Source organism: Manacus vitellinus, unplaced genomic scaffold, assembly GCF_001715985.3.
Source record: "Manacus vitellinus isolate BGI_N305 unplaced genomic scaffold, ASM171598v3 scaffold_6_pilon, whole genome shotgun sequence".
Classification (NCBI taxonomy): Eukaryota; Metazoa; Chordata; class Aves; order Passeriformes; family Pipridae; genus Manacus; species Manacus vitellinus.
This window is the reverse complement of record NW_021940750.1, coordinates 9397477-9418224: the sequence shown is the minus strand read 5'-3', so window position 1 is coordinate 9418224 and position 20748 is coordinate 9397477. Positions and strand designations below refer to the sequence as shown.

General features: G+C 37.8%; 1 protein-coding gene across 5 annotated transcripts in view; it reads left to right on the top strand.

Annotated features, from left to right (window-relative positions):
* Positions 1–409: 409 nt before the first annotated feature.
* The window catches only part of RAD51B (RAD51 paralog B), a 408859-nt gene continuing 388520 nt past the window's right edge, over positions 410–20748 (top strand). For 4 of the 5 annotated variants that reach the window (XM_029964330.1, XM_029964328.1, XM_029964331.1 and 1 more), the window contains exons 1-7: positions 410–579; positions 1634–1727; positions 2447–2560; positions 3608–3724; positions 9092–9228; positions 12321–12440; positions 14331–14514. In XM_029964330.1, coding sequence (XP_029820190.1) covers positions 578–579; positions 1634–1727; positions 2447–2560; positions 3608–3724; positions 9092–9228; positions 12321–12440; positions 14331–14514 — 768 coding nt within the window. In that variant the 5' untranslated portion in view covers positions 410–577. The remainder of the gene's footprint in view (positions 580–1633; positions 1728–2446; positions 2561–3607; positions 3725–9091; positions 9229–12320; positions 12441–14330; positions 14515–20748) is intronic. The other variant, XM_029964329.1, reaches the window with a different exon arrangement.

The following is a 20748-nucleotide window of genomic DNA, read 5'->3' as shown; positions in this document are numbered from 1 at the left end:
CCCCGAAACTACTCTTCGGGCATGCCCGCGCGCCGCTACTCGCCAGCGCTTGCGCGGGGATTGGCGGAGCCAGCAATTGAGAACAGGGTCTGGCCCGACGGTCCGCTCCTCGCGCCCGCCGCGCGGGAGCTTGATAAAATAGTTTTCAGGTGCGCGGGGCCCGCGCTGCGCCCCGGGAGGGCGGGCGGGTGGGTTTTGTTACGGCTTGGCGGGGCCCGGCGGGACGCCCCCGAGTACGCGGGGGTGAGGTGGTTTGCGACGGGAGCGGTTTTTCTGGTGCTCGCGGTGCCTGCCCGCGGCGAGAGAGGGTTGGGCTGGGTCTCCGGCTGGTAGGCGCATCCCGGGACCCGGGCGATGGGGCGGGGGGCGCCGGAGCGCTGGGCTGGGCGGCCGGGGTGCCTCAGACGGCTGGGTTTCCTCCTGTTTAAGGAGCATTTTCTGTAGACGGGGCAATGAAGTTTCCTTCTTGTGAAGATGTGGAGGCCTGCGCGTCTGCGAAGCTGTAATAGTTTTGCATCATGGCAAATATTTACAATTTTTGCACTTACTGCATTATGAAACCTTTCGTCTTGCCTAAATGTCTGTATTAATTGTATTAATACTAGGAATGTTGCCTAAAGAGTATGTGTGAAACAGCGATGTGCTCAAAAACACGTATATGTGTGTTTTGGGTTGTACTGAGCCAAACACCATCCCGTGGGGTTTTGTTCAGTAGAGTGGAATGACAGAAAAAAAGAGGACGAATGTACATAACTGAGGGGGAAAAGGATCCATAGCTGCAGGAATAGTCTTACCTGCTACATAAAATAGTCTTAAGGTTTATCTGAGATAATCAGATCCTCTTTAATCAGGAGTCTCAAAAATGCAATTTGCTTAGGTCTCAATCACAGTGTACTACAATTGTTGCTGTCTTGGTGCAGTGGTATTTTTGTTCATTTTTTTAATAAATAATGTTGTAGTTATCTTCTTCATATGCTCAGCTTTGGTCTCTGGTTTCTTTTACATTGTTGGCTAAATTAAAGAATTCTTTATTGAGTGTGTTTGGTTTGTAAGGTGTACACAGAACATTATGAGATGGTTTGACTGATCATCTTGACTCTTGCATGCTAAAGTATCTTTCCAGCCCTTCAGGCTTTTTGTTCTTTTAACACCTGTCACGAATCCTGGGTGACCAGAACTGAGTGTGTGTTCTAGCAATATATGTTCTAGGGCTGAGTGCTTACTGTGGTTGCTCTACAATTCATGTTCAGGCATCCAAAGATAACTCATTTCTTTCCAGTGCAGTATAGCATGAGGAGTTCTTATTCAGCTCACGACTGAGTAATTTCCAGCTTTCTTACATCCCAGAAACACCTGCCCTATAAACAGTGCTGACTCTTTGATTCTGATTGGCATGATCTCATACGTGGTCAAATATGAGGAGATGTAATTCAACAAAAGTGCTTTCAGAGTGGTAATATAACTTAATGTGATGCAGACTTACGGGGGAAATCTGTATCACATTGTATCATTTATATATACCTATATATATGCACAGGGGTGCACACTTTCCTGCTCTTTAGCAAAGAGTGAGTGAAATTGCACAGTCATATTCAAATCATCTTTCAAAATTTTTTTTTTGTTTGCTGTGCAGGTTGAGGAGCATGGCTGCTAAGAAACTAAGAAGAGCACAGTTGTCTCAGGACCTGTGTGAGAGGCTGAGTCGCTGTCAGATCACTACCTGTCAGGTGAAAATGTTAATTTGTTTACGGGGTATGTTTGTGGTTGGTTTTTATGTTAGTGGTGGGTTTTTTGTGTGTGTTTGTGTTGTTTTAATGCATGTGGTGTTCACTTTTTTTGTAATTAAACAGGAAGCTTTACTTTCTGTGAAGTAGGGGGCATTTCAGACACCATCTGGCCTGCTGCTTTGTAAAAATAGAGCTTTAAAATGATAGATACCTAACTAAAACATTTAAACTTTTATGGACTTACTACCCCTGTGGATGTAGGGAAGCTGTGGAAGCAGCTCTGCAGAGAACAGCTCTGCCCCTCACCAGGGCAGAGAGGGGGCCCTGGTGGACAAGAAGCTGTCCATGAGCCAAGAGGCCCTATGTATTTCAGCAATATGCATCATATATACAGAATCTCTGCCTAGCACTGCAATTTGGAAGACTTAAATTTGTTTTTAATGTGTTTCAGGTGGGCAAAAAGGTGTTATCTTGTTGCAGTTCCATCACACAGATCTTAAATGGTTGGTCCTCTTATTCCATGTCTTTTAAAATGTGAATACAACTTCTTTTAGTATACTGTATGAGGAAAAGGTAGGAGAGATACAGCATAATAGTGTATGACATGGCAGAGTTGGTAAACCTGTGGAATGGGTACCAGTTGTATATAGATTGCATCAGTTTAGTCCCCAGCCTGGATTCCTAGGTTGAGCTCTCTGAACTCCTTTATTGTCTTTCAGGACTTTTTATGTCTTTCCCTCTTGGAGCTAATGAAAGTGACAGGACAGAGCTACTATGAGGTGCAGAAGCTTCTTTGTAAAGTCAGCCGAGCTTGTGCTCCCAAAATGCAGACAGTAAGTATACTTGTGTTGATACTGTTTTTGATAAAATATCAGGGAAAAACCTGAACATTGTCACTCATTTTTTTAGCCAGGAGGCATGGAGCATCTTGGTTTTATTGCACAATGAAGTAGTATTTTTGGTTTTAAATTTATATCTCTGACACACTTTAGTTTGATGCAGTTACATTTATTAGGTGCTATAGCCTCAAGAGATTGTTCAGGCTTGCAGCATCTGTTCTGAGTGCAGTAGGGAAATAGGTTATCCTCTCTTGCAATTCAGCATGTAAAAATGGCTTCTAGTTTGAATCCTGCAACTAAAAAAACCAACAAGTTGTTTAATACAGAAAAAGACTAAGAATTTCAGTATGAACTGGTTTTAGATATAAAAGTGGTGCCGAGAAGTGAAGTGATCCTGAAAATAATTTCTTGAGGATTTTTTCTAATGAGCTGTAGTGTGCCTTACTCTACAGGTAAGACACTATTGGGGGGAGTGCAAGAAGGAAACACAGTAGCTGCAAGGCAGTGGCTGGATTTTCTTTTGGCAAAGTGGAAAATGGTGAATGGTTAGAGTACTACACAGGCTTATTCGAAGACTTGGGACTCTTTAGCAAAACTTTCCTTCAACCCACGTAGTTTCAAATTGGTAATGAACGTCGAGGAGGGAGTTTTTGTTTTTAGATTTCATGTGAGGGTTTTGTAATGGCCACTAACCATACATATACTGTTTACTTATTTAGAATTTGGATTTTTATGAGTTAAAAGCAAACCTTTTTGAATAGGAACAGAGAAAACTTCTGTCATTTTGTTATTAAAGGCTTATTATTTAATATTGTGGTGAGGGAAATAAAAAAGACTTTAAAATTTACTCAGTGAGATATAAATAGGATGTAAGTGTGATGAACTAAACAGACTATAGTTGAAGATAGGAGTACTTTGCTCATTGGCAACTGTTGTTATACCAAGTTGATGAAAGCAAGTACAAGTCTCCTATTTCCACTAAAAAAAGGCATTTTCTGATTGGTTTGTTCTCTTTTGTTTTTTTCCTCCCTCCTTCTGTAGGCTTATGAAATGAAACTGAGGAAGTCTGTCAGTCCCTCTTCAGCCTTTTTATCCACCACGCTGCATAGTTTGGATAGAGTCTTGCATGGTGGAGTACCTTGTGGGTCCCTCACAGAGGTAACTTGTTTAATATATGTTACTTCAGTTGAGCATTCCACCTAGAAGTCAAAAATCACTCCTTCACTTTACTTTTAAAAAAGTGAAAATTTTCACAGGAAATTCAGGAGAATTGGCTGGATTTTGCAGTGGGAAAGTTGCAGAACTACAGATTGTACATATCTCTCTATCTATTTAACTGTCACTCTCTAGACCTTGGATAATGCTACTTTTTTTTCTTTAAATTTTATTTACAATTAAATTGTTCTAGTATCTGGATTTCTCTATGGCCTCATGGAAAGTGCATAGTTTCTGTAATCCGGAAAGGTGGGATTTGTGTAGATGCTCACAGGAGTCACAGAGTATTATAAAAATACAAAGATGCAATCTCTGATTGCATTAGGAATTTGCTGACCTGCAAATGGAGTTGGAGAAACTTGTATATTGGAGAGACTGTCATTATATGTGTGCCCTGCTCCTGGGTTATTCCCCAAGCTGTCTGTTGTAGGTTCTTGTTAGCGACAAATCCAGAGCTAGATGGACGCTTTCATGCAGTGTGGCCGTACTTGCTGTCTTAAAGTTCTGAAGTCAGCTGTGCCCTGTAGAAGACCTATATATTGTGTGAGTCATGCTCTGAATATAGACAGGTTGAAACAATTTTTTCCCTTGAACACTTTAACAGTCCTTAATAAGTGCTTTTCTTTGTAGAGGACTAAAAGTGAGAAGTTATGAAAATCATACTGTGAAGAAAATAAGTTTTTTCCACACCTTATAATCAAGCTAGATTGATTTTGATCTCAGGTAGAAATGACTTATGAAAACAGATAGTGACTTAAAACATACTAGTGTTTAAGCAACACTAAGTTTAGACTAAACAGTTTCTGCTCTAGTAAACTCTTATGTTATGAGGGGATATTAGTTTTTAAAGATTCTGAGTCTTTCTTTTTGTTTTTGATGTACAGGAATATACACCATTCAGGTCATAAAAATGTTTAAGAACACATACTGATTAAGAACCTATATTGATCTCTCATATCTAGGCCTAACTTTGTTGTCAATTTACTATAAGAAATTTGGATCAGAAGAACTTAAGATCAACACTGGGAGTCTTTAAATTCTGGGAGAAATAGCTTGCTAAATTCGGTTTAATTGAAGAAGAAAGAGCTGTTCCTGTATGTAGTAGTGTGGTATGCATGGTCCTGACATTGTAACTACACTGCCTTCAGCAGGAGATGAATTTTTAGTTGCTGAAAATATTTTTATCAGCAAAGCAGTGACTACACTAGGTGTACTTTGATATCTTTTCTTATCTGTTATTGTTCATCCAGTGAACTGATGAAATAGTATAGTCCATGTTTGAAATGAAATGATGCTTGCTTTCAGCTAGGATGTGGATTTCCAGGATTTCCATGTGGTCTACTAACCTTTTTTTTCCTGAAGGCAGAGAATGGTTGTTCCCGTGCTTATGTTGCTTAAATGTCTAAATTGTGCTTTAGTTGAAATGCAGGGCCACTGCTGTGCAAGTGGGAGGAAAAGGTAGAATAGAGATGTCTTTTCTGTGATAGGACTGACTGGCTCATGAGTGGTGCCCAAATATTTGGAGTACTGAATATGGAATATTTTTTTCTGCTTAAAAACCAAGTTGATGTGATTTTGGGTCCACAGAGCCACAGTTATTTTACGAGGCTGCTGTGATGAATATTTGTCTTTGTTTTTAATCCTAAATTGGAGCTATCATTCAGCAATCAGTGTGGTGTATCTGACATATTCTTGCATGAAGACCAGGTAGAATGGCTCTGGAGCATAATAGGATTCAGGCTTGCTGATTGCCACGTTCTTGGCATTGCTTCAGAGGGAGATCTGGGAAAAGCAGTGGTTGACATGCTGGGAGTTTTAGCGGAGCTTAGCTAACCTTTGACTTCTAGGTTTTGTGTTGGTGTTTTTTTCTTTTTTCCTTTTTGTTAATTTTATTTTGAAGTAAGCTAACCAAGCAGTTGATCTTAAACTGTGGATGTCAAATATAATTTTCCTGAGGTGGTATAAAATAATGCTCTACAGGAAGTTAATGCGAATGCTTAATTTTGCAGTGCTGTATATTTCATACTACTTTGTAGCCTGGTCGATTTTCACAATACTCAATTTTAATATTTTCACCTCAGTGTTTCCTTAAAATACTTATCTCTTTAGATATGAGGAAATCTGGGAAACTTGCTTATCTCTATTTTAACAATTGTCATACTCTCTATGTATCATCGTATTTAAAATTAGTTGGGGGGAATTAATGTATTCAAAGATAGGCTGAACTTTTATCTAATTGTAAATGAAAAGCACTGCACCAGGAAAGCTGCTTCACTTTAAGTTTTCTTCTGAAAAAAAGCTTTTGAATGTTTTTTGCATTCTAACATATTTTGGTTAAGAGTGAGAAGACCTGCCTGGTGCAGTTCTCTTCAGTGGGGGATCTCGCTGATGGACAGCGATGTAGATGTCTGTACAAGAACTGCCAGCACTGCCTTCTTTCACCTGTACCTTGGGCTTGGTTGACAATACTGATACATAATAACTACTTAATCAGAAATATCATAGGGAGAACTAGGTAGACTCCAGGAATTAGATTAATAACTCAAGAGATTAGAGGTGTCTAAAAAAAAAATAAATATGTATTGCTTTTTATTTGCTTTTCAGGTATTAAATGTAGAAAGTTCTGTTCAAAAGTATGCTGGTGCAGCATTTACTTCCTGACTGGTGTGGCTAAATCATTGTCTTCCTGTTGGTTTACCCAGCAGTAATGGTGGCTGGAAACTTGGAATTTGAGTGCAAGAGCCACAAGATTAAGACTTGTGGTGGTGTCTTCTACAGCCAAAGCTGCTTGTGTTTTGAGTACCAGAGGGATTTGATTTGTGTTACACTGTCTCAGACCATTTTTTTTTCCAAACCACTATGAGATTTTAAGTAGGAAATTAAATCATAGCTGAAATTCTGTGGTCAAATGTCAGAGCTTTAGGCCAACTTGTATGAGGAAAAATTAAATTAATTACTTTGTGAATATTGAAGAATTTCATCTCCTGGTAGCTGAAGAAGAATTAGCTCCTTGTGACTTCATTCAAACCCTCCAGGTGTGCCAGAGAAAATAATATATAGCTTATTGAAAAATAAAAGTATATTTTATTAGGCAGAGGTAAATTAAAAACTGTTGTAGTCTTCACATTTCTATTTGGGTGATTTTTTTTTCCCTGAGCAAATTCAGAGTAAAACAAACCAAGCAAACTTTTTGCTGACATTCAATTTAAATTATATTAGTGGAATTTTAACTAGGATGGTAGTGTTCAGAAACACTTGCTGAACGTGTAGTAACTACAATAAAATGTAGTTTAAAACTGTTTACTGTGGATTATTTAAAAGTCTGTTTTAATGCCCTTTAAAGGAATACTGATGAAAGATGAAGTATTGTTTTTGGGAATAGAAATACTCTCCTGCTCAATTGGCTTGCTTCCTTATACTAGCTTGTCCTGCAAAGTTTCTTCTCTTTCTCTGATATGATGCTCATATCCTGACATTTTTATAGCAACTCTGCTAAATTAGTTCCTGCATCAGCCACTGAAAGGTTGATTCCAGTGCACCTCCCAGGCAAGGCTGAAATTACGGGCATTTTTACAGGATGTCCTCACAGTTATCTAAACATTTTCTTTTAACAATTGGATTGATGCCCTCCCCTCATTCATTTCAAGTCTCCTTTTTAACCAGAAACAGCTGGTGAGGTTCCTTGGCTATCACAGTCTAAGGAATGTGTATTGCCTCTGCATTTTTTATATATGCTTTGGGTTTAGATTAAAATGTAGCAGCCATTGTTGTTATGATATTCTGTAATTTAAGTGCACTGGCTGAAGGACAGATAATTGCATAAATACGACTGATTCCTGATCTCTAATTCTCTAAATGCAATGTGTGCTTCTAAAAAAAAATCATCTAAAGCTTCTGTTGCATCAAAGCTTCAAGTCGATTGACTGATATGGCTTGGCTTTCAGGCCTTGTTTAAAGACAAAGATGATTAAAGGGATTTTATCCAACTGTTAACTGTAGCTAATGCAGTCCTTCCCTGTAAATTTTCTGTGCTTCAACTCATGCTGCTGCTACTTAAAACCATAGCAATATTGTAATACCTAGTGGTTAAAGGGTGTCTGTGCTTAAAACCAAACTCTAGTGTATGTAGTCTCAAAAATCTCTCTGTTTTAAGGTTTCTTTTTGGCAATACTAGGTGTTTTGAGGAGGTATGCTTCATTTTGGAGTTTAATTTCCCTGGAGAGGCTTGCTTTTACCTACTAGCATCAGAATGAACCCATCGCTCTGTTTCTAGTACCTAAAGTCACTCAGCTGTTTTTCAGCCCTCTTAGTATTTAAGATTTCATCATCTCTCTTCCCAGAAGCAGTTACAATGTGGGATTGTATTTAAAGACTCGCCATAGTAGTAATGAACTTACAATTATCTGAACACAGAGCCCAGCATTCATTTACAATCTCTGCAAAATCTACAGTGGATAAAGAACAGCAGACTGCCATCTCTAGTAGAAAAATATTGTTCTCAGAAACTGGTGATCTCATCAAACAATGTATTCTTTGGATCCCTGTGGTTTTTCTCTCAATCAAAATCGTACTGGAACCTTAACCACAGGGGGCTTTCAGTGAGCACAGGTGAAAGCTTAGAATTGGCAAGCTGGTCTGGATCACTGAATGGTGTTGGTGTTGAAATATGGTAATAGGGAGTTAACACCAATGAAAGAATACATATTACAGAGCAGAGTGTAGTCTCTGGGGCAGATAAAATGTGTTCTTTGTATATCTATGGTTCACACTGAACATTCAGTCTTTACAGGATATAAGCAATTATCCTTGTGATTTCCAAGGGAGACCTGGTTTAACCAAAGTAGTGATGATTCCTAAGCAGTCATTTACATCTGTGAGCTCATTAGCTCTGGACTTTGTTTTCAGCTCTAAAGGCTGTTGGTGACACGTGAATGTCAACTGTGAATCGTCTAATTCTTCTCTATTTTAGAAGGTAGCACAGGGATGGAAGAGAACTAGGTGTCTCTAGGGAAGATCTTGTGAGTGAGGGAGAGAGTAGAGGACCACAAATTTGAAAAGTAATAATGATGTAAAAAAAAATGAAGTGCAAGCATAATGCTGGGTCTGTAAAGCTGTTTATTCTTCAGTGGATGAGTCTGACTGCAAAGCAGTAACTCAAAGTTGCTCTTTCTGGGTTGCATTCTGTCTTTTCATGTCTGTCTCCTCCTGTGGTAGCTGAAGGAGCAAAATTTGAATACGGTCTGATGGGTTGAAGATAAAAGTACAATTATGTAAAATGAATGTTATGTTACTAATCTTTTTTTCTTCCAGATAACTAGCCCACCAGGTTGTGGCAAAACTCAATTTTGTATTATGCTGAGTGTTCTGGCTACACTGCCTCTAAGCATGGGAGGACTAGATGGGGCAGTTATATACATTGACACAGAGTCTGCATTCAGTGCTGAAAGGTAAGATGCAAAAATCTAAAGTATACACTTCTTAGGACCTTTTATCTTGGAGCCTTCAATTATTTTCTGAGCAATAATGATGCATTTTTAGATACCTGTGGTAGTTATTAACCATTCCTCTGATATATGCAGTTATTCCATAGATGTTGAAATTAATTTAATAGAATGGTTTGCTCACCTTCCTAATTTGAATGATGTTGCAGTTTTTGGCATGGCAAGGTGGGTGGCATGCTCTTCAATTTATAGATGTTATTATCAGTCTTGTACCTGAAATCTTTCTTTGCAATTTAGTTTGTGGAGTTAAGGGGAAGGTTTTGAGGATATAAAGGCCCCTCAGTTTGACTACAAAGGAAACAGAGATTTTTTGGTGAACAGTAGGACTGACATAGCTAGTTTTCCTTCAGATTTCTTTCCTACTTCTGAGTGGGACCCTGTGTCCTTCTGCACTTCTGGTTTCCTTCTGAGTGAGCTCACATTTTTCCTATATCCTTAGCAGCTGTACATTACTGTACTACCTTACCTCTATAACATCTCTGATTTTTCTAATGTCTCCTGCTTGGCCCATGTGACTGAAACTGCTCAGCTGTGTACTTACAGTGTTCTGAATGGACAGGAGACACTATGTGCTGTATTTGCTTGAGAGAACAGATGTATGCATGTATTGGTTGCCACTCTTCCCCATGTTGACTGAGTGATTAACTGTTGAAATAATCCTGCAGTGTTTCATTAAAGGTAGCTCTAATTTACTTTACTTAACTACCAACTTTTCTAAACAATGAGGATTTAATATTTTTTGAAATTTCTATTCCTTTTTCCCTGTTGTTTGGAATGAGCTGTAGTAAGTCTGGAAATCAAAATTGTTGTCATCAGTTTTGTAGTAGCCAGCTATTAACTGAAAACATACCAGACGTACTCAGAAAGTCTGAAAAGAATTTGTTAGGTTGGCTTTTTTTGCTAGTCATACTTATTGCTTGTGAAAAACACTAGGTACAAATTTCTGTGAACCAAAGCTGGGAACAGATTATCTGGATACATAATGGATCTGCCCTGATTGCAGAAAACATGTTCTGTGGAGATTTTGGTCTCATCATGGCAAACAGGATTTAGATATTAAAGAACTTTGAACCCACCTGGAACTCTTAAGAGTAGTGCTGCAATCTTGGCAAGATTTTCGTGTATCGCTTTATGTTGTTCAGTATAACGATGTTCTTTGTGATGTGCGTGCTCGTTAGAAAGCACAGTGAAATCTCATTTCCTGCAGGCTGTTGAATGGCGGCTCAGTGTTGCCCAAATGATCTGCATAATTAATTGTGCAGGTGGGCAGACAAAATTCTGTCTCTGGAAGTTCTACAGGACAAGTTTATGTGTAATAAGTAATGTATTTAATGAATGAGGATCAGGCTACTAAAATTAAATTGTTTGCTCAGGGTAGGTATCTTAACACTCAAGCTTAGTGCTTCTATTTTTAAACCAAATAAAATGGATTTTAATTTTTTTTTCCTAAAATAGCTTTAACATTACATATTTTAATGAAAGGGGTCTAAATCAAAAGCATTGAGATAATAACAGTAAGTTGTGCCCACAAGTATAATTCACTAGAAGCCACTCAAGCTATATGATGGGATAAGGGATATAAGTGGGATATGTCTGCTTAAAATACAAACAATTAAGCATTTTCTGTTATTACAAAATAAAACTTTCATTATGGAAAAAAAATTCAGTGTGCAGATTATAACTGTGATTTTCAAAGTTAAATTCTTGGATCATCTCTTTAAGGACCTAGATAAAATTGCCTTGTGTTCAGAGGAGTAGAACTTCTTTCCAATGGCTTTGTAGGGTTTGTAGGTAGTCAGCATTTCTAGAATGCATACCGTTTAGTTTCCTCAATGATTTTGTGTATAAAATATAATTTAACTGCAAATTGTTTAGTTTGACATCTATGAGATTTTTTCAAGTCATAATTTCTGAATATGAAAGTATTTTGACAACAAATAAACAAAAAAAATCCAACTTCCTCTAACTTCTTGCAGTGTTATCACCAGTTATATGATATGCTTCTTTAGTCTACTCTGATAATAAACAGTGGTATGCTTAGCAACTGTAATTCAAGGTTTTGAAGGCTTATGAATTTGCTAATAAGGTAATGGAGAAAATTTAATCATGGAATTCCACATTCAGTTCTATCAGTAAAGCGGACACTTAAATGCTCTAGTAATTTTGTTGTATCAAGTCATGCCATTTGTACCTGTGGTATCTGAATGGATAGATGTTCAGTTGTAGTTGCCGGGCAGCTGGAGCCTCAGTCACTTTGTGACACAATGCTGTTTGGTTTCTGTTTTTTTCACAATGTTCTAAAAAGTGGATTTTCGTAACATTTTATAAGCCATTTTTACAAATAGGTAACTGGTAAAACAGAAACAGTCACCCATCCAAATGACCTTATTTGTGTTTTTAAGGAGAGATTATCTGTGAAAAGGTTTTCACTTTGTCAGATAAACTTTCCATATATGTACTGCTTGCATAAGTACTTGAAGTCGAACTGGGCTCTGTTCTTTGCAGTCCTGCTTCTATGTTGGCTGGATCTTCTGTTTCTTAACTTGTTAAATTTCTGTGGTGACACTTTATGATTTCACCACAAGATAAAGGTGAAAGGGAAGAGTTTGAGTTGGAGACTACTATTGTTTAAATGAAAATAGTATTTAGATACAATAATTAGAATAGGAGAATGTTTGATCATTGAGTGAAACCTCTTGTATAAAATTTGAAGAACCTTGCATTGAGTAAAAACTTTGCAGTTTCCTTCTAGAGGAGATATTCTCTTTCTTTGTTTACAGACACATTATGTCTTTCCCTTGTGTACCACTGACTGAGCATCACTGAGAAGAGAACATAACTGTTCTGACTTCCAGTATTTCAGTCTGACTGATAAAGTATGCTTTTCCTTTTTAAAAGCTTTCCAGTATTACTTGGTATCTGCTTATGGTTCAGAGGTTTGCTGTGTTTGCTTCATGAATATTTGATGACTTATTATCCTACATTATTCTTTTTGCTGTGATATACCTTCTGGTTTTGCTTTTTTTTTTTTTTAATAGGTTGATTGAGATTGCAGGAAACAGATTCCCTGATTATTTTGACTCGGATGAAAAGGTGTTCTGCATGACCCGTAGCATTCACCTCTATCGAGAACTGACCTGTTGCAGTGTACTACAGAGGTATTCTTTTCCAGAGTTTAAAATAAAAATACAACACCACTTTGACTTGATTGTCTATAATAATATTTGTTTTATATCGAAGTTTTATGAAGAGTAATTAATTTATTTGAGACCTTTTCATGTGGATAACAGCATGGTCTCCAGCAAAGTAGCACTGCAGAAAGATTGACATTGCTCTTTTCATTTCATAGCATGTGACTAATCTGGTTGATGTTTTTAAATTTCTGGTAGACAATTTCTGTGTCATCTGATCCCCGTAAGCCTTTAAAGGGGATGTTCATGAGACAGGTTGTCTCTTGGATTGTGGAGGGACCATAGTATAAGAGTTGTATTGTCCATCGAAGAGGGTCTTGTTCCTCCAAAGCACAGTTTCCTTCCAGAAAGACAGGAACCCTTCCAGCAGTGGGAGGAAGGAATTGTTTAAGAGTCATCAGCATGAATCTTGTTGTTGGCAGTGTTGTATTGTCATGCTGTCACCTTATGTTAATTTGTGAACATATTTTGCAATGAAAATTGATTTATATTTTAACATCATACTATGTGTTTTATGTTAGTGAGAGAATTATTCTAAGGATACTTTTATCTTCTGATGCAGCTTTATCAGAGAACAGCTAGTAGCATATTGTAGAAACATGGAATGTCTTGGGTTGAAAGGTACCTTAAAGATCATCTAGTTCCAACCCCCTACAATGGTGAGGAACACCACCCACTAGATCAGGTTGCTCAGGGTCTCATCCAGCCTGGCCTTGAACACTTCCAGGCATGGGCCATCCACAACTTTTCTGGGCAAGCTGTGCCAGTGCCTCACTACCCTCTGAGTAAAGAATTTCTTCCTAATAACTAATCTAAATCTCTCTTCTTTTAGTTTAAAATCATTTCCCCTTGTCCTATCACTACCTGCTCATGTAAAAAGTCACTCTGCCTCTTATTTATAAGCTCCCTTAAAGTACTGGAAGGCTGCAGTGAGGTCTCCCTGGAGTCACTTTCTCTCCAGGCTGAAGAAGCCCCAGCTCTCTCAGGATGTCTTTGTAGGAGATGTGCTCATCACTGTAGCCCTTCTCCTGAGGACTTCCTCTGGTCCATGTCTTTCTTGTGAGGACCCCAGAACTGAATGCAGTACTCTAGGTGGGGTCTCATGAGAGCAGAGTAGAGGGGGAGAACCACCTTCCTTGACCTGCTGGCCACACCTCTCACTGCAACCCAGGATATGGTTGGCCTTCTGTGCTGCAGGCGCACACTGCCGGCTCATGCCCGGCTTTTTGTCTGCAGACCTCCAAGTCCTCTGCAGAGCTGCTCTCAATTACACTTTCTTCCAGTCTGTACTCGTCTCTGGGAACACCCTGATCCAGGTGCAGCTCCTTGCACTTGGACTTGTTTAACTTTGTTAGGTTCTCACAGGCCCACTTCTCAAGTTTGTCCAGGTCCCTCTGGATGGCATCCATCCTTATTAACAAATTAAGTTTGGAGGTATGCAGAAATGTATTTGACCTTCTGCATACATAGACACTAAGGAATCTGGAGTGGACCATGGGATGCATCTACTGTGAGCTAAAAAGCACAGTTTCCATGTCCACTTTACTTGCCATCTGCCATTCAAGGGTGGCACAGCATAGTCTTGCTAACTAGAGATTCTTCCAAATCCTCTCTTTTGGAGAGATTCTACCTTGAGTTATGTGGACCAGTGAGCCTCAGATTCCTTTCCAAATCTCTTCAATACATGTAGATGTTAATGGAGGTGGTGTGTGAGGAGGGAAAAAGAAGCTTCAGAAAATTCAAGAGGAAAAATTCAGCTTATTAGAGGAATCCTTTTATTTAAACAATTTCAGAGTTATAAAATGGTTCTATTGTGTAAGTAATGCTATCAGTGACTTTCTTTTTTTCTTTTTTTAGGATTATGTCTTTGGAAGAAGAAATTATTTCAAAGAAAGTAAAACTCATAATAATTGACTCCGTTGCTTCAGTTGTCAGAAAGGAGTTTGACACAAAACTTCAAGGCAATCTGGCAGAGAGAAGTAACTTTTTGACTAGAGGAGCATCAGTGTTGAAGTATTTGGCAGAGGAGTTCTCAATACCAGTAAGTTCTTCCTCCTTGCTTAAGTTTTTACCTTAGACTATGAAGTCATAAAATTGGAAAAGAATGAAAATGACAGGAAGATGAAAACCAGAAAATTACTCTAGCAGAAATCTTCAAGCAGGTACTGTTACAACCTGCCCCAGAAAAGTGGGGGGGTTACCCAGGTTCTTCTTAATAAATCCTTTGGGGTGGATTAGAGTGAAACGACACTGAAAATCCATGTTTGAAGACATATATATGTAGGGTTTATTTTAGAACAATTTTGTGTCAAAGGTAAACAGGTACGTTAGCGTTTTGGGTGTTATCATCTATACCTAGCACTTATAGCAATATGGCATAAAGATAACCTTAAGGGAAAATGCATCATAGGTATAATGCAAAAGTCCTCCAAAAGCCTGCAAAAGTCTCCTGGCAATCCTAGAATGCATAAATCATTAACCATTTCAGTCTCTGCCAGGTACCAGTTGAAAAATAGTTGGGAAATGGAAGAACAGGAACTGTTTTGCTTCTTGGTTTTTTGTGTGTGGGGTTTTGTTGTTTGTTTTTTTTTTATTTAGGAATTCAAATAAGGGACAAGATTCTCCAGCTGCTTCAGTGCTTTGTTTTTTGTTTGTTTGTTTTTCTTGAATATTATATTTTATTTTGTTGCCATTAAATATTGTTTAACCCTGATGGTTCCCTTCTATTGCAATGTCACTCTAACTAGTCCATACCCTGGCTAGTTGAAGATCTTTTTTTGTGTCTGTCCCCTTTACTCAAGTTAATAGAATCTCAAAAGGCCTAATACTCTGGAACACCTTAAATTCCTTTTGTGGCTGATAATGTGTGCTAATTTATGCAGAAGGGAGGATAACAGCTCAGGAAATCCTTGTTTGTGGATTTGCCCATAAAATAAGAAGGAAGACATGGACACCCAGGGGGCAGGGACTGGGTAGAACTGATTGAAAAGTGCTTTAGACTGTATAAATGTTCTTGTGTGTGTGTTCATGCATGAAGGGTCATATCAAAGGATGCCATTGAAACTCAACTCTTGAAAGTAATTCCTAGTATGGGTAACCTACTCATCACTCCAGTGTAAGAGAGAAACTGAGGTAAGAATGTGAGTAAGACTAGTAGGGCCTTTTCACTCTGACACTCCTGAGGTCACAGAAACTATGACACCAGTAATAGGAGGTGTGGAACTGGCTGATGTAATTTAAGAGGAATAGATTTCCTTCTGCCATGTGATTTCTAAAGACTTTTGATGAAGATTAAACCCTGTGTAAGTGCCTTTAAGGTTCAGGAACAAAAGATAGCTTCCTAGTCAGTGCTTTAAAAAGCCAGGAAGAAGTTGTGTGTAAGTATGTGCCCTCTGATGTTTTGAGAAAATATTAAGCAGCGCTTTGAAAAAGGGGAGAAATTTTATGAGAAGATACTATTTTTTCTCTATTTCTGTATTGTCTTCTCCTTTAGACAGCCCCTGCCCCTCCCTCCACCTTCACTGAAATGGTGAAGGTGAGCTGGCTTTGAATGTCTGACAGTTCAGGCTGCTGTCCTGCTTAGTCAGAGTGACGGCGTTGATATGCACAAAAGTCTTAAAACTGGACAGTATGGAGTAGCCTAAGACTGTGATCCTGATTTTCCCCATGTAAGAAGAAAATAAACCTTTAACATCTAGAGGCTTCCATTATGTTAGAGCTGATATGTTTGCTTTAAGACGTCTGCAGTACCTGATGTGCTGGTCTGTTACTGTTTTTGACTGTGAACACTTTGGTAAGGAGTTCTGGAATTTTGGGCGAGAACTTGTGCTGTGGTCACAGCCTTCATCTTTTTGAACTGGTTCCTGAAAGGTCTTGCCTTTTAAATAAAATCTTTATAGAGCTGTATAATGACATGTAAATACACAGATGGAAAGCTTGTATATTTTTAAAGCACCTGTTGATTAGATTTATCAATTTTTTCAATGAAAACCCAATTCTGTTTTCATTTATCATCATCTTTAATAAACGTTACTTGTTGGTTGGTTCTGGAGTATTTTAAAGATTTGCTAAATTTTATGTTACAAAATAAAATCTAAGTCCTATTAGTTGAGAATTCTAGGAGGGCCTTGGCTAGAGATTTGTGCTCTTGCAAACGTGGATCCCTAAGTAAGGCTGTGTATGACTAACGTGCAAAATCCAATGTCAGAGTGTTATGCATCTGCAGATGTTGGTGCATACTACAAATCAGTCTGCTGTTGCATACATTGCAACGGTCTCAGAGGTTCTCATTGTAAATAACTGTGTTGGAATTATTTCAGATGTTTTTACCTACCTAGAAAATCATAAATTTGGGACTAAGAACATTAGTAAGGTCGCAAAGTGATTTAGATAATTAATAAATGGGACACATAACTTCCTAGCAGAATCAGTGCAACTAAATACTAAGTTGGGCAACAAGTTTGGAGTTGACGAATGATAGGATTTGGATTTGAACTTGAAGTCAATCCTTTTGGCTGTAGCTAAAGGTCTAGTAAAAAATTTTGAGTAGTTGAGCAAGGGAATTGACAATTAGGAGGTATCAGCTATAACTGTTACTGGAGCAGTACATCTGGTGCTGACAGTCCAGGAAGGATGGTGAAAAACAGCTTCCAGAGAACAGTCTTGAAAATGGCTGGGGGAGAACGGTCTTAGTAATGAAGACATAAGGTGCTTACTTTGTTTAGCTTAGCTAAGGAAATGTTAAGGGCTTCTTCATTAGTCAGTGTGCACCTACTTGGCAAAGAGGTATTTGATAAAAGCTTCTCTTCAGCTGACACAGGTGTACCACAGTTCTGTGGCTGGAAGGTGAATTAAGCAAGTTCAGACTTCAAATAATGGGTGTGTTCTTACTGGACTAATTAATCGTTGGAATGCATTACTACACATAAATAGCTGCTTATCACTGAGTATTTTTTCGTGGGCATTTCCCCTCCTGCATTTCTTAAAAAGAAAGTGGGTTCAAGTAGAGTTAAATTTGGGGAAACCCTGTGCTACTCTACTGTGCTGGAGTTCAAAGGATTTCAGTGCTGTTCTTCTGTTGGTGTTATAAAATCTGTTTATGATTATGTATGTTTCATGTCATACAGATATCATATTTCATGATGTGAGGTTATAGAATTTGACCTGCAAAAGTGACTAGCACTCATAGTTTTTACCAACTCAAGGGGAGCTGTTTCAAACCCAAGTAGCTCTGTCTGCTCTGCAATATTTGGAAAAAAGTTGACCTTAATTGCATCAAAACTGATGGTCATTGTTTAGTAATCTCTCTGCACCTCTATTTTCAGTTTGTAAAATGGAATAACAGAGCTGTTTATTGAGAGAATACTGTGAGAATAGAGTCATTACTAGTGAGAAAGCACTTGTACTGAGTCCAGGAACAAGATGCAGATGCTCATTGGAAAGTAGCAATTACCATCCTCAGTGTAAAATTTAAATAAGTTGTAGTAAATTAAACCTTAGTCCATCTTTTGAGATGAAAAAAATATTAAACATATTAATTGAATGGTACCATCTTAGCCAGTGAGTGAAGCCAGGTGAAAGTGGTGTGTGATTTTCATTTTTTGCTGACTTAATGTTTTTGGGGTTTGGGATTTGTTTTGTTTTGTTTTGTTTGTAAAGTACAAAGAAAAACAAAGCTTTTTTTTGTTGTTGTTGTTGTGTATACATATTAGTAAAGCATAAGCTGTTTCTCAAAAAGTGAAGTATAATATCTGGTCTCCTTTTTTGATTTTTTTTTTTTTTTTTCCGTGTAACTTAGTGGTAAGCCTTCTTTCATCCTAGGCATTATAAATGATGCCAGAGCAAGAGGCAGCACAGGGTTTGGATCACTTATGGTCTATTGACAGGCGACCAAGCAGCCATAGTGATGACTGAACAGTCACTGAAGCTTCTGTCTCCATGGGGCACCATGTAGGAATGTCCCGTTTTCCCTTTTCCTGCACAGAGCTGTGACCAAAACATACTTTTTTTTCTGCCAGGTTTGGTTGGAACTAGCCAGTCAGATCAAAAGCAACTGCTAGAAATTGAGAAGGATAGCTTGATTGTTAATCAAACAAAATTAACTTTCTTTTACTCTCCAGTGCTTTTATTTTCTATGCTAGAAAAGTTAAGAAGCCTACAAGTTCCACAGATAATATTTTTCCTCCTTTAGATGCCACATGCTCCATTTAAAAACTAAAAATTTACTTGATATTTTTGATCTGACAGCAATTAAATCTGTTACAGTCAATTTTCTTTTCATACTCACATCTCATATTTTTTTAGTTTCAGTGCTTCACAATCACTTACACATTGTGCTCTGTAAACTTTATCCCCATTTTTTCCATTTACTTTAGAAAGCCAGACGTTTAGCTAAATGTATATTTGGTTTTAGGTTGAGTAAGTTTTTTCTTCTCTTCTCAAAATCTGTTTATATGCACAAATTACTTGACTTCTGCAGCGCCTTTTCTGCTGTCTTTGGTTAAGTGTGTTTAATTGCATTGTCTCAGCTCCTGCAGTAAAGTGTCCCTTGATTGAAGTGCTGCTTTTGGCACAGGGGAAATATTCAAATTGTTATTTTCTCCCATATGACCTCATTCTTGTTTCTGTTTTATTCTGTTTCCACATAGATGGTTTCTTTGCACCTTTGCTATTGCTGTTCTGATATTTGAAAATATTAGTTTATGGAAAGCTAAATGTATTCCAAAATGAAAGATTTCTGAAGAAAAGTTGTTTAGATACCAGTTCCCTTTCAATTGGTAATAAATATGTAGATAGTTTGAAAAAATGGATGGTTGATTTTTTACATATGTAACAACACTGTATACCGACTTTTCCAAAATTATTGGGATACATTCGACTTTCAGATGAATTTGTCTGGACTGTAAGCTGCTGAAATGCAAAATTCATTTTTATACTTTGCTATTAAAAGGTATGTTTAATATGAGTGTTAGAGAAACAGTAATTGAATTATCTTTGCAAGTTTTTAAAATCTAGAATAAGAAAAACTTATTTGCAAAGCTTAGAGAACTTAACACAAACAAAATGTTCCATTTTGAAATTTTCTAAAAAGAGAAATCTCTTCTATATTATGCCACATTGAAACATGTGTTTCTTTAATGAGAAGCTAACCTTAACAGAAGAAAACATTTTGGAATTGAGTTACCAGAATTTTACTAGCCATACTTAGGCCAGATGTGGTTCAAACCATTTCTAGTGGTAAGATTCAGTGGAAAGTCTGGATCCTTTTCTGTTAAGCTGCTAATGTTTATGTATGGTGTCTTGTCAGTCAACTTTGAAGTGTATCTTGTGTTTGTATGTGTGTGAACTTGAATACCCTCCCCAACTGCTAATAGAAGCATCTTTTTGTTTCTACATAATCACACTGAACTCCTGGCCATCAGCTTGCTGTGAAAGCTTGAGGTTTATGTAGTAATGGAATTCTCCTTTCAGTCTGGGACTGCTACTTGCTTTGTTCCTTTGCTTCTCCCTTCCATATGAGTAACTTTTATGCTTTTTTTTCCATGAAGTTTTTATATTTCTCTAGGGAGCGGCATGAAAGTTAAACCAATATGTGACTGATTAGAATACACAGAGCCTGCAGAATTTTATTAAGATAATTCACTAGCTTCTTGGAGAAACTGAGTTATCTCTGATCAACTCAATAGGATGAAAAGATACAAGTGTCTTATGCTAATCATACTGTGAACATTATCCACAGAAGCATAAATATTTAGAATAAGGCAGATATTGCAGAATTTGCTGACTATATTCTCTGTATGAAACAAAGAATCTTTGAGTAGCCCTAACTTTGTTTTAAGCCATGGAAAACAGCAGTTAATTTGTTTCCTAAGTCAGAGAGATTACTTCCAAAACTAACTTTCTTCTATAAAAGACAATACTTGTTCTCTTGAAGATGTTTCACTTCCCCTGCACCAAAATTCATCTTGGTGTTCATGTCCTCGTTAAGTGGTGAACTTATCAACATTAGAAAATTGTTTGTGCTAGCTGTATCAGAATTTTTGCTTTCAAACACACAGTATTTTGGTATAAAACCTAACCTTGTTCAGTGTGCTTCATCAGTTTAAATAACAAATAGTCTCTGAAATGAGTGTGGTGAAGCACTGGAGCAGGTACCCAGAGGAGTTGCGATGCCCCCTCTCTGTAAGTGTTCAAGGTCAGGTTGCATGAGCAAGCTGGTCTAATGGAAGGTGTCCCTGCCCCTGGCAGGCGAGCTGGAACTAGGTGATTTTTTTAA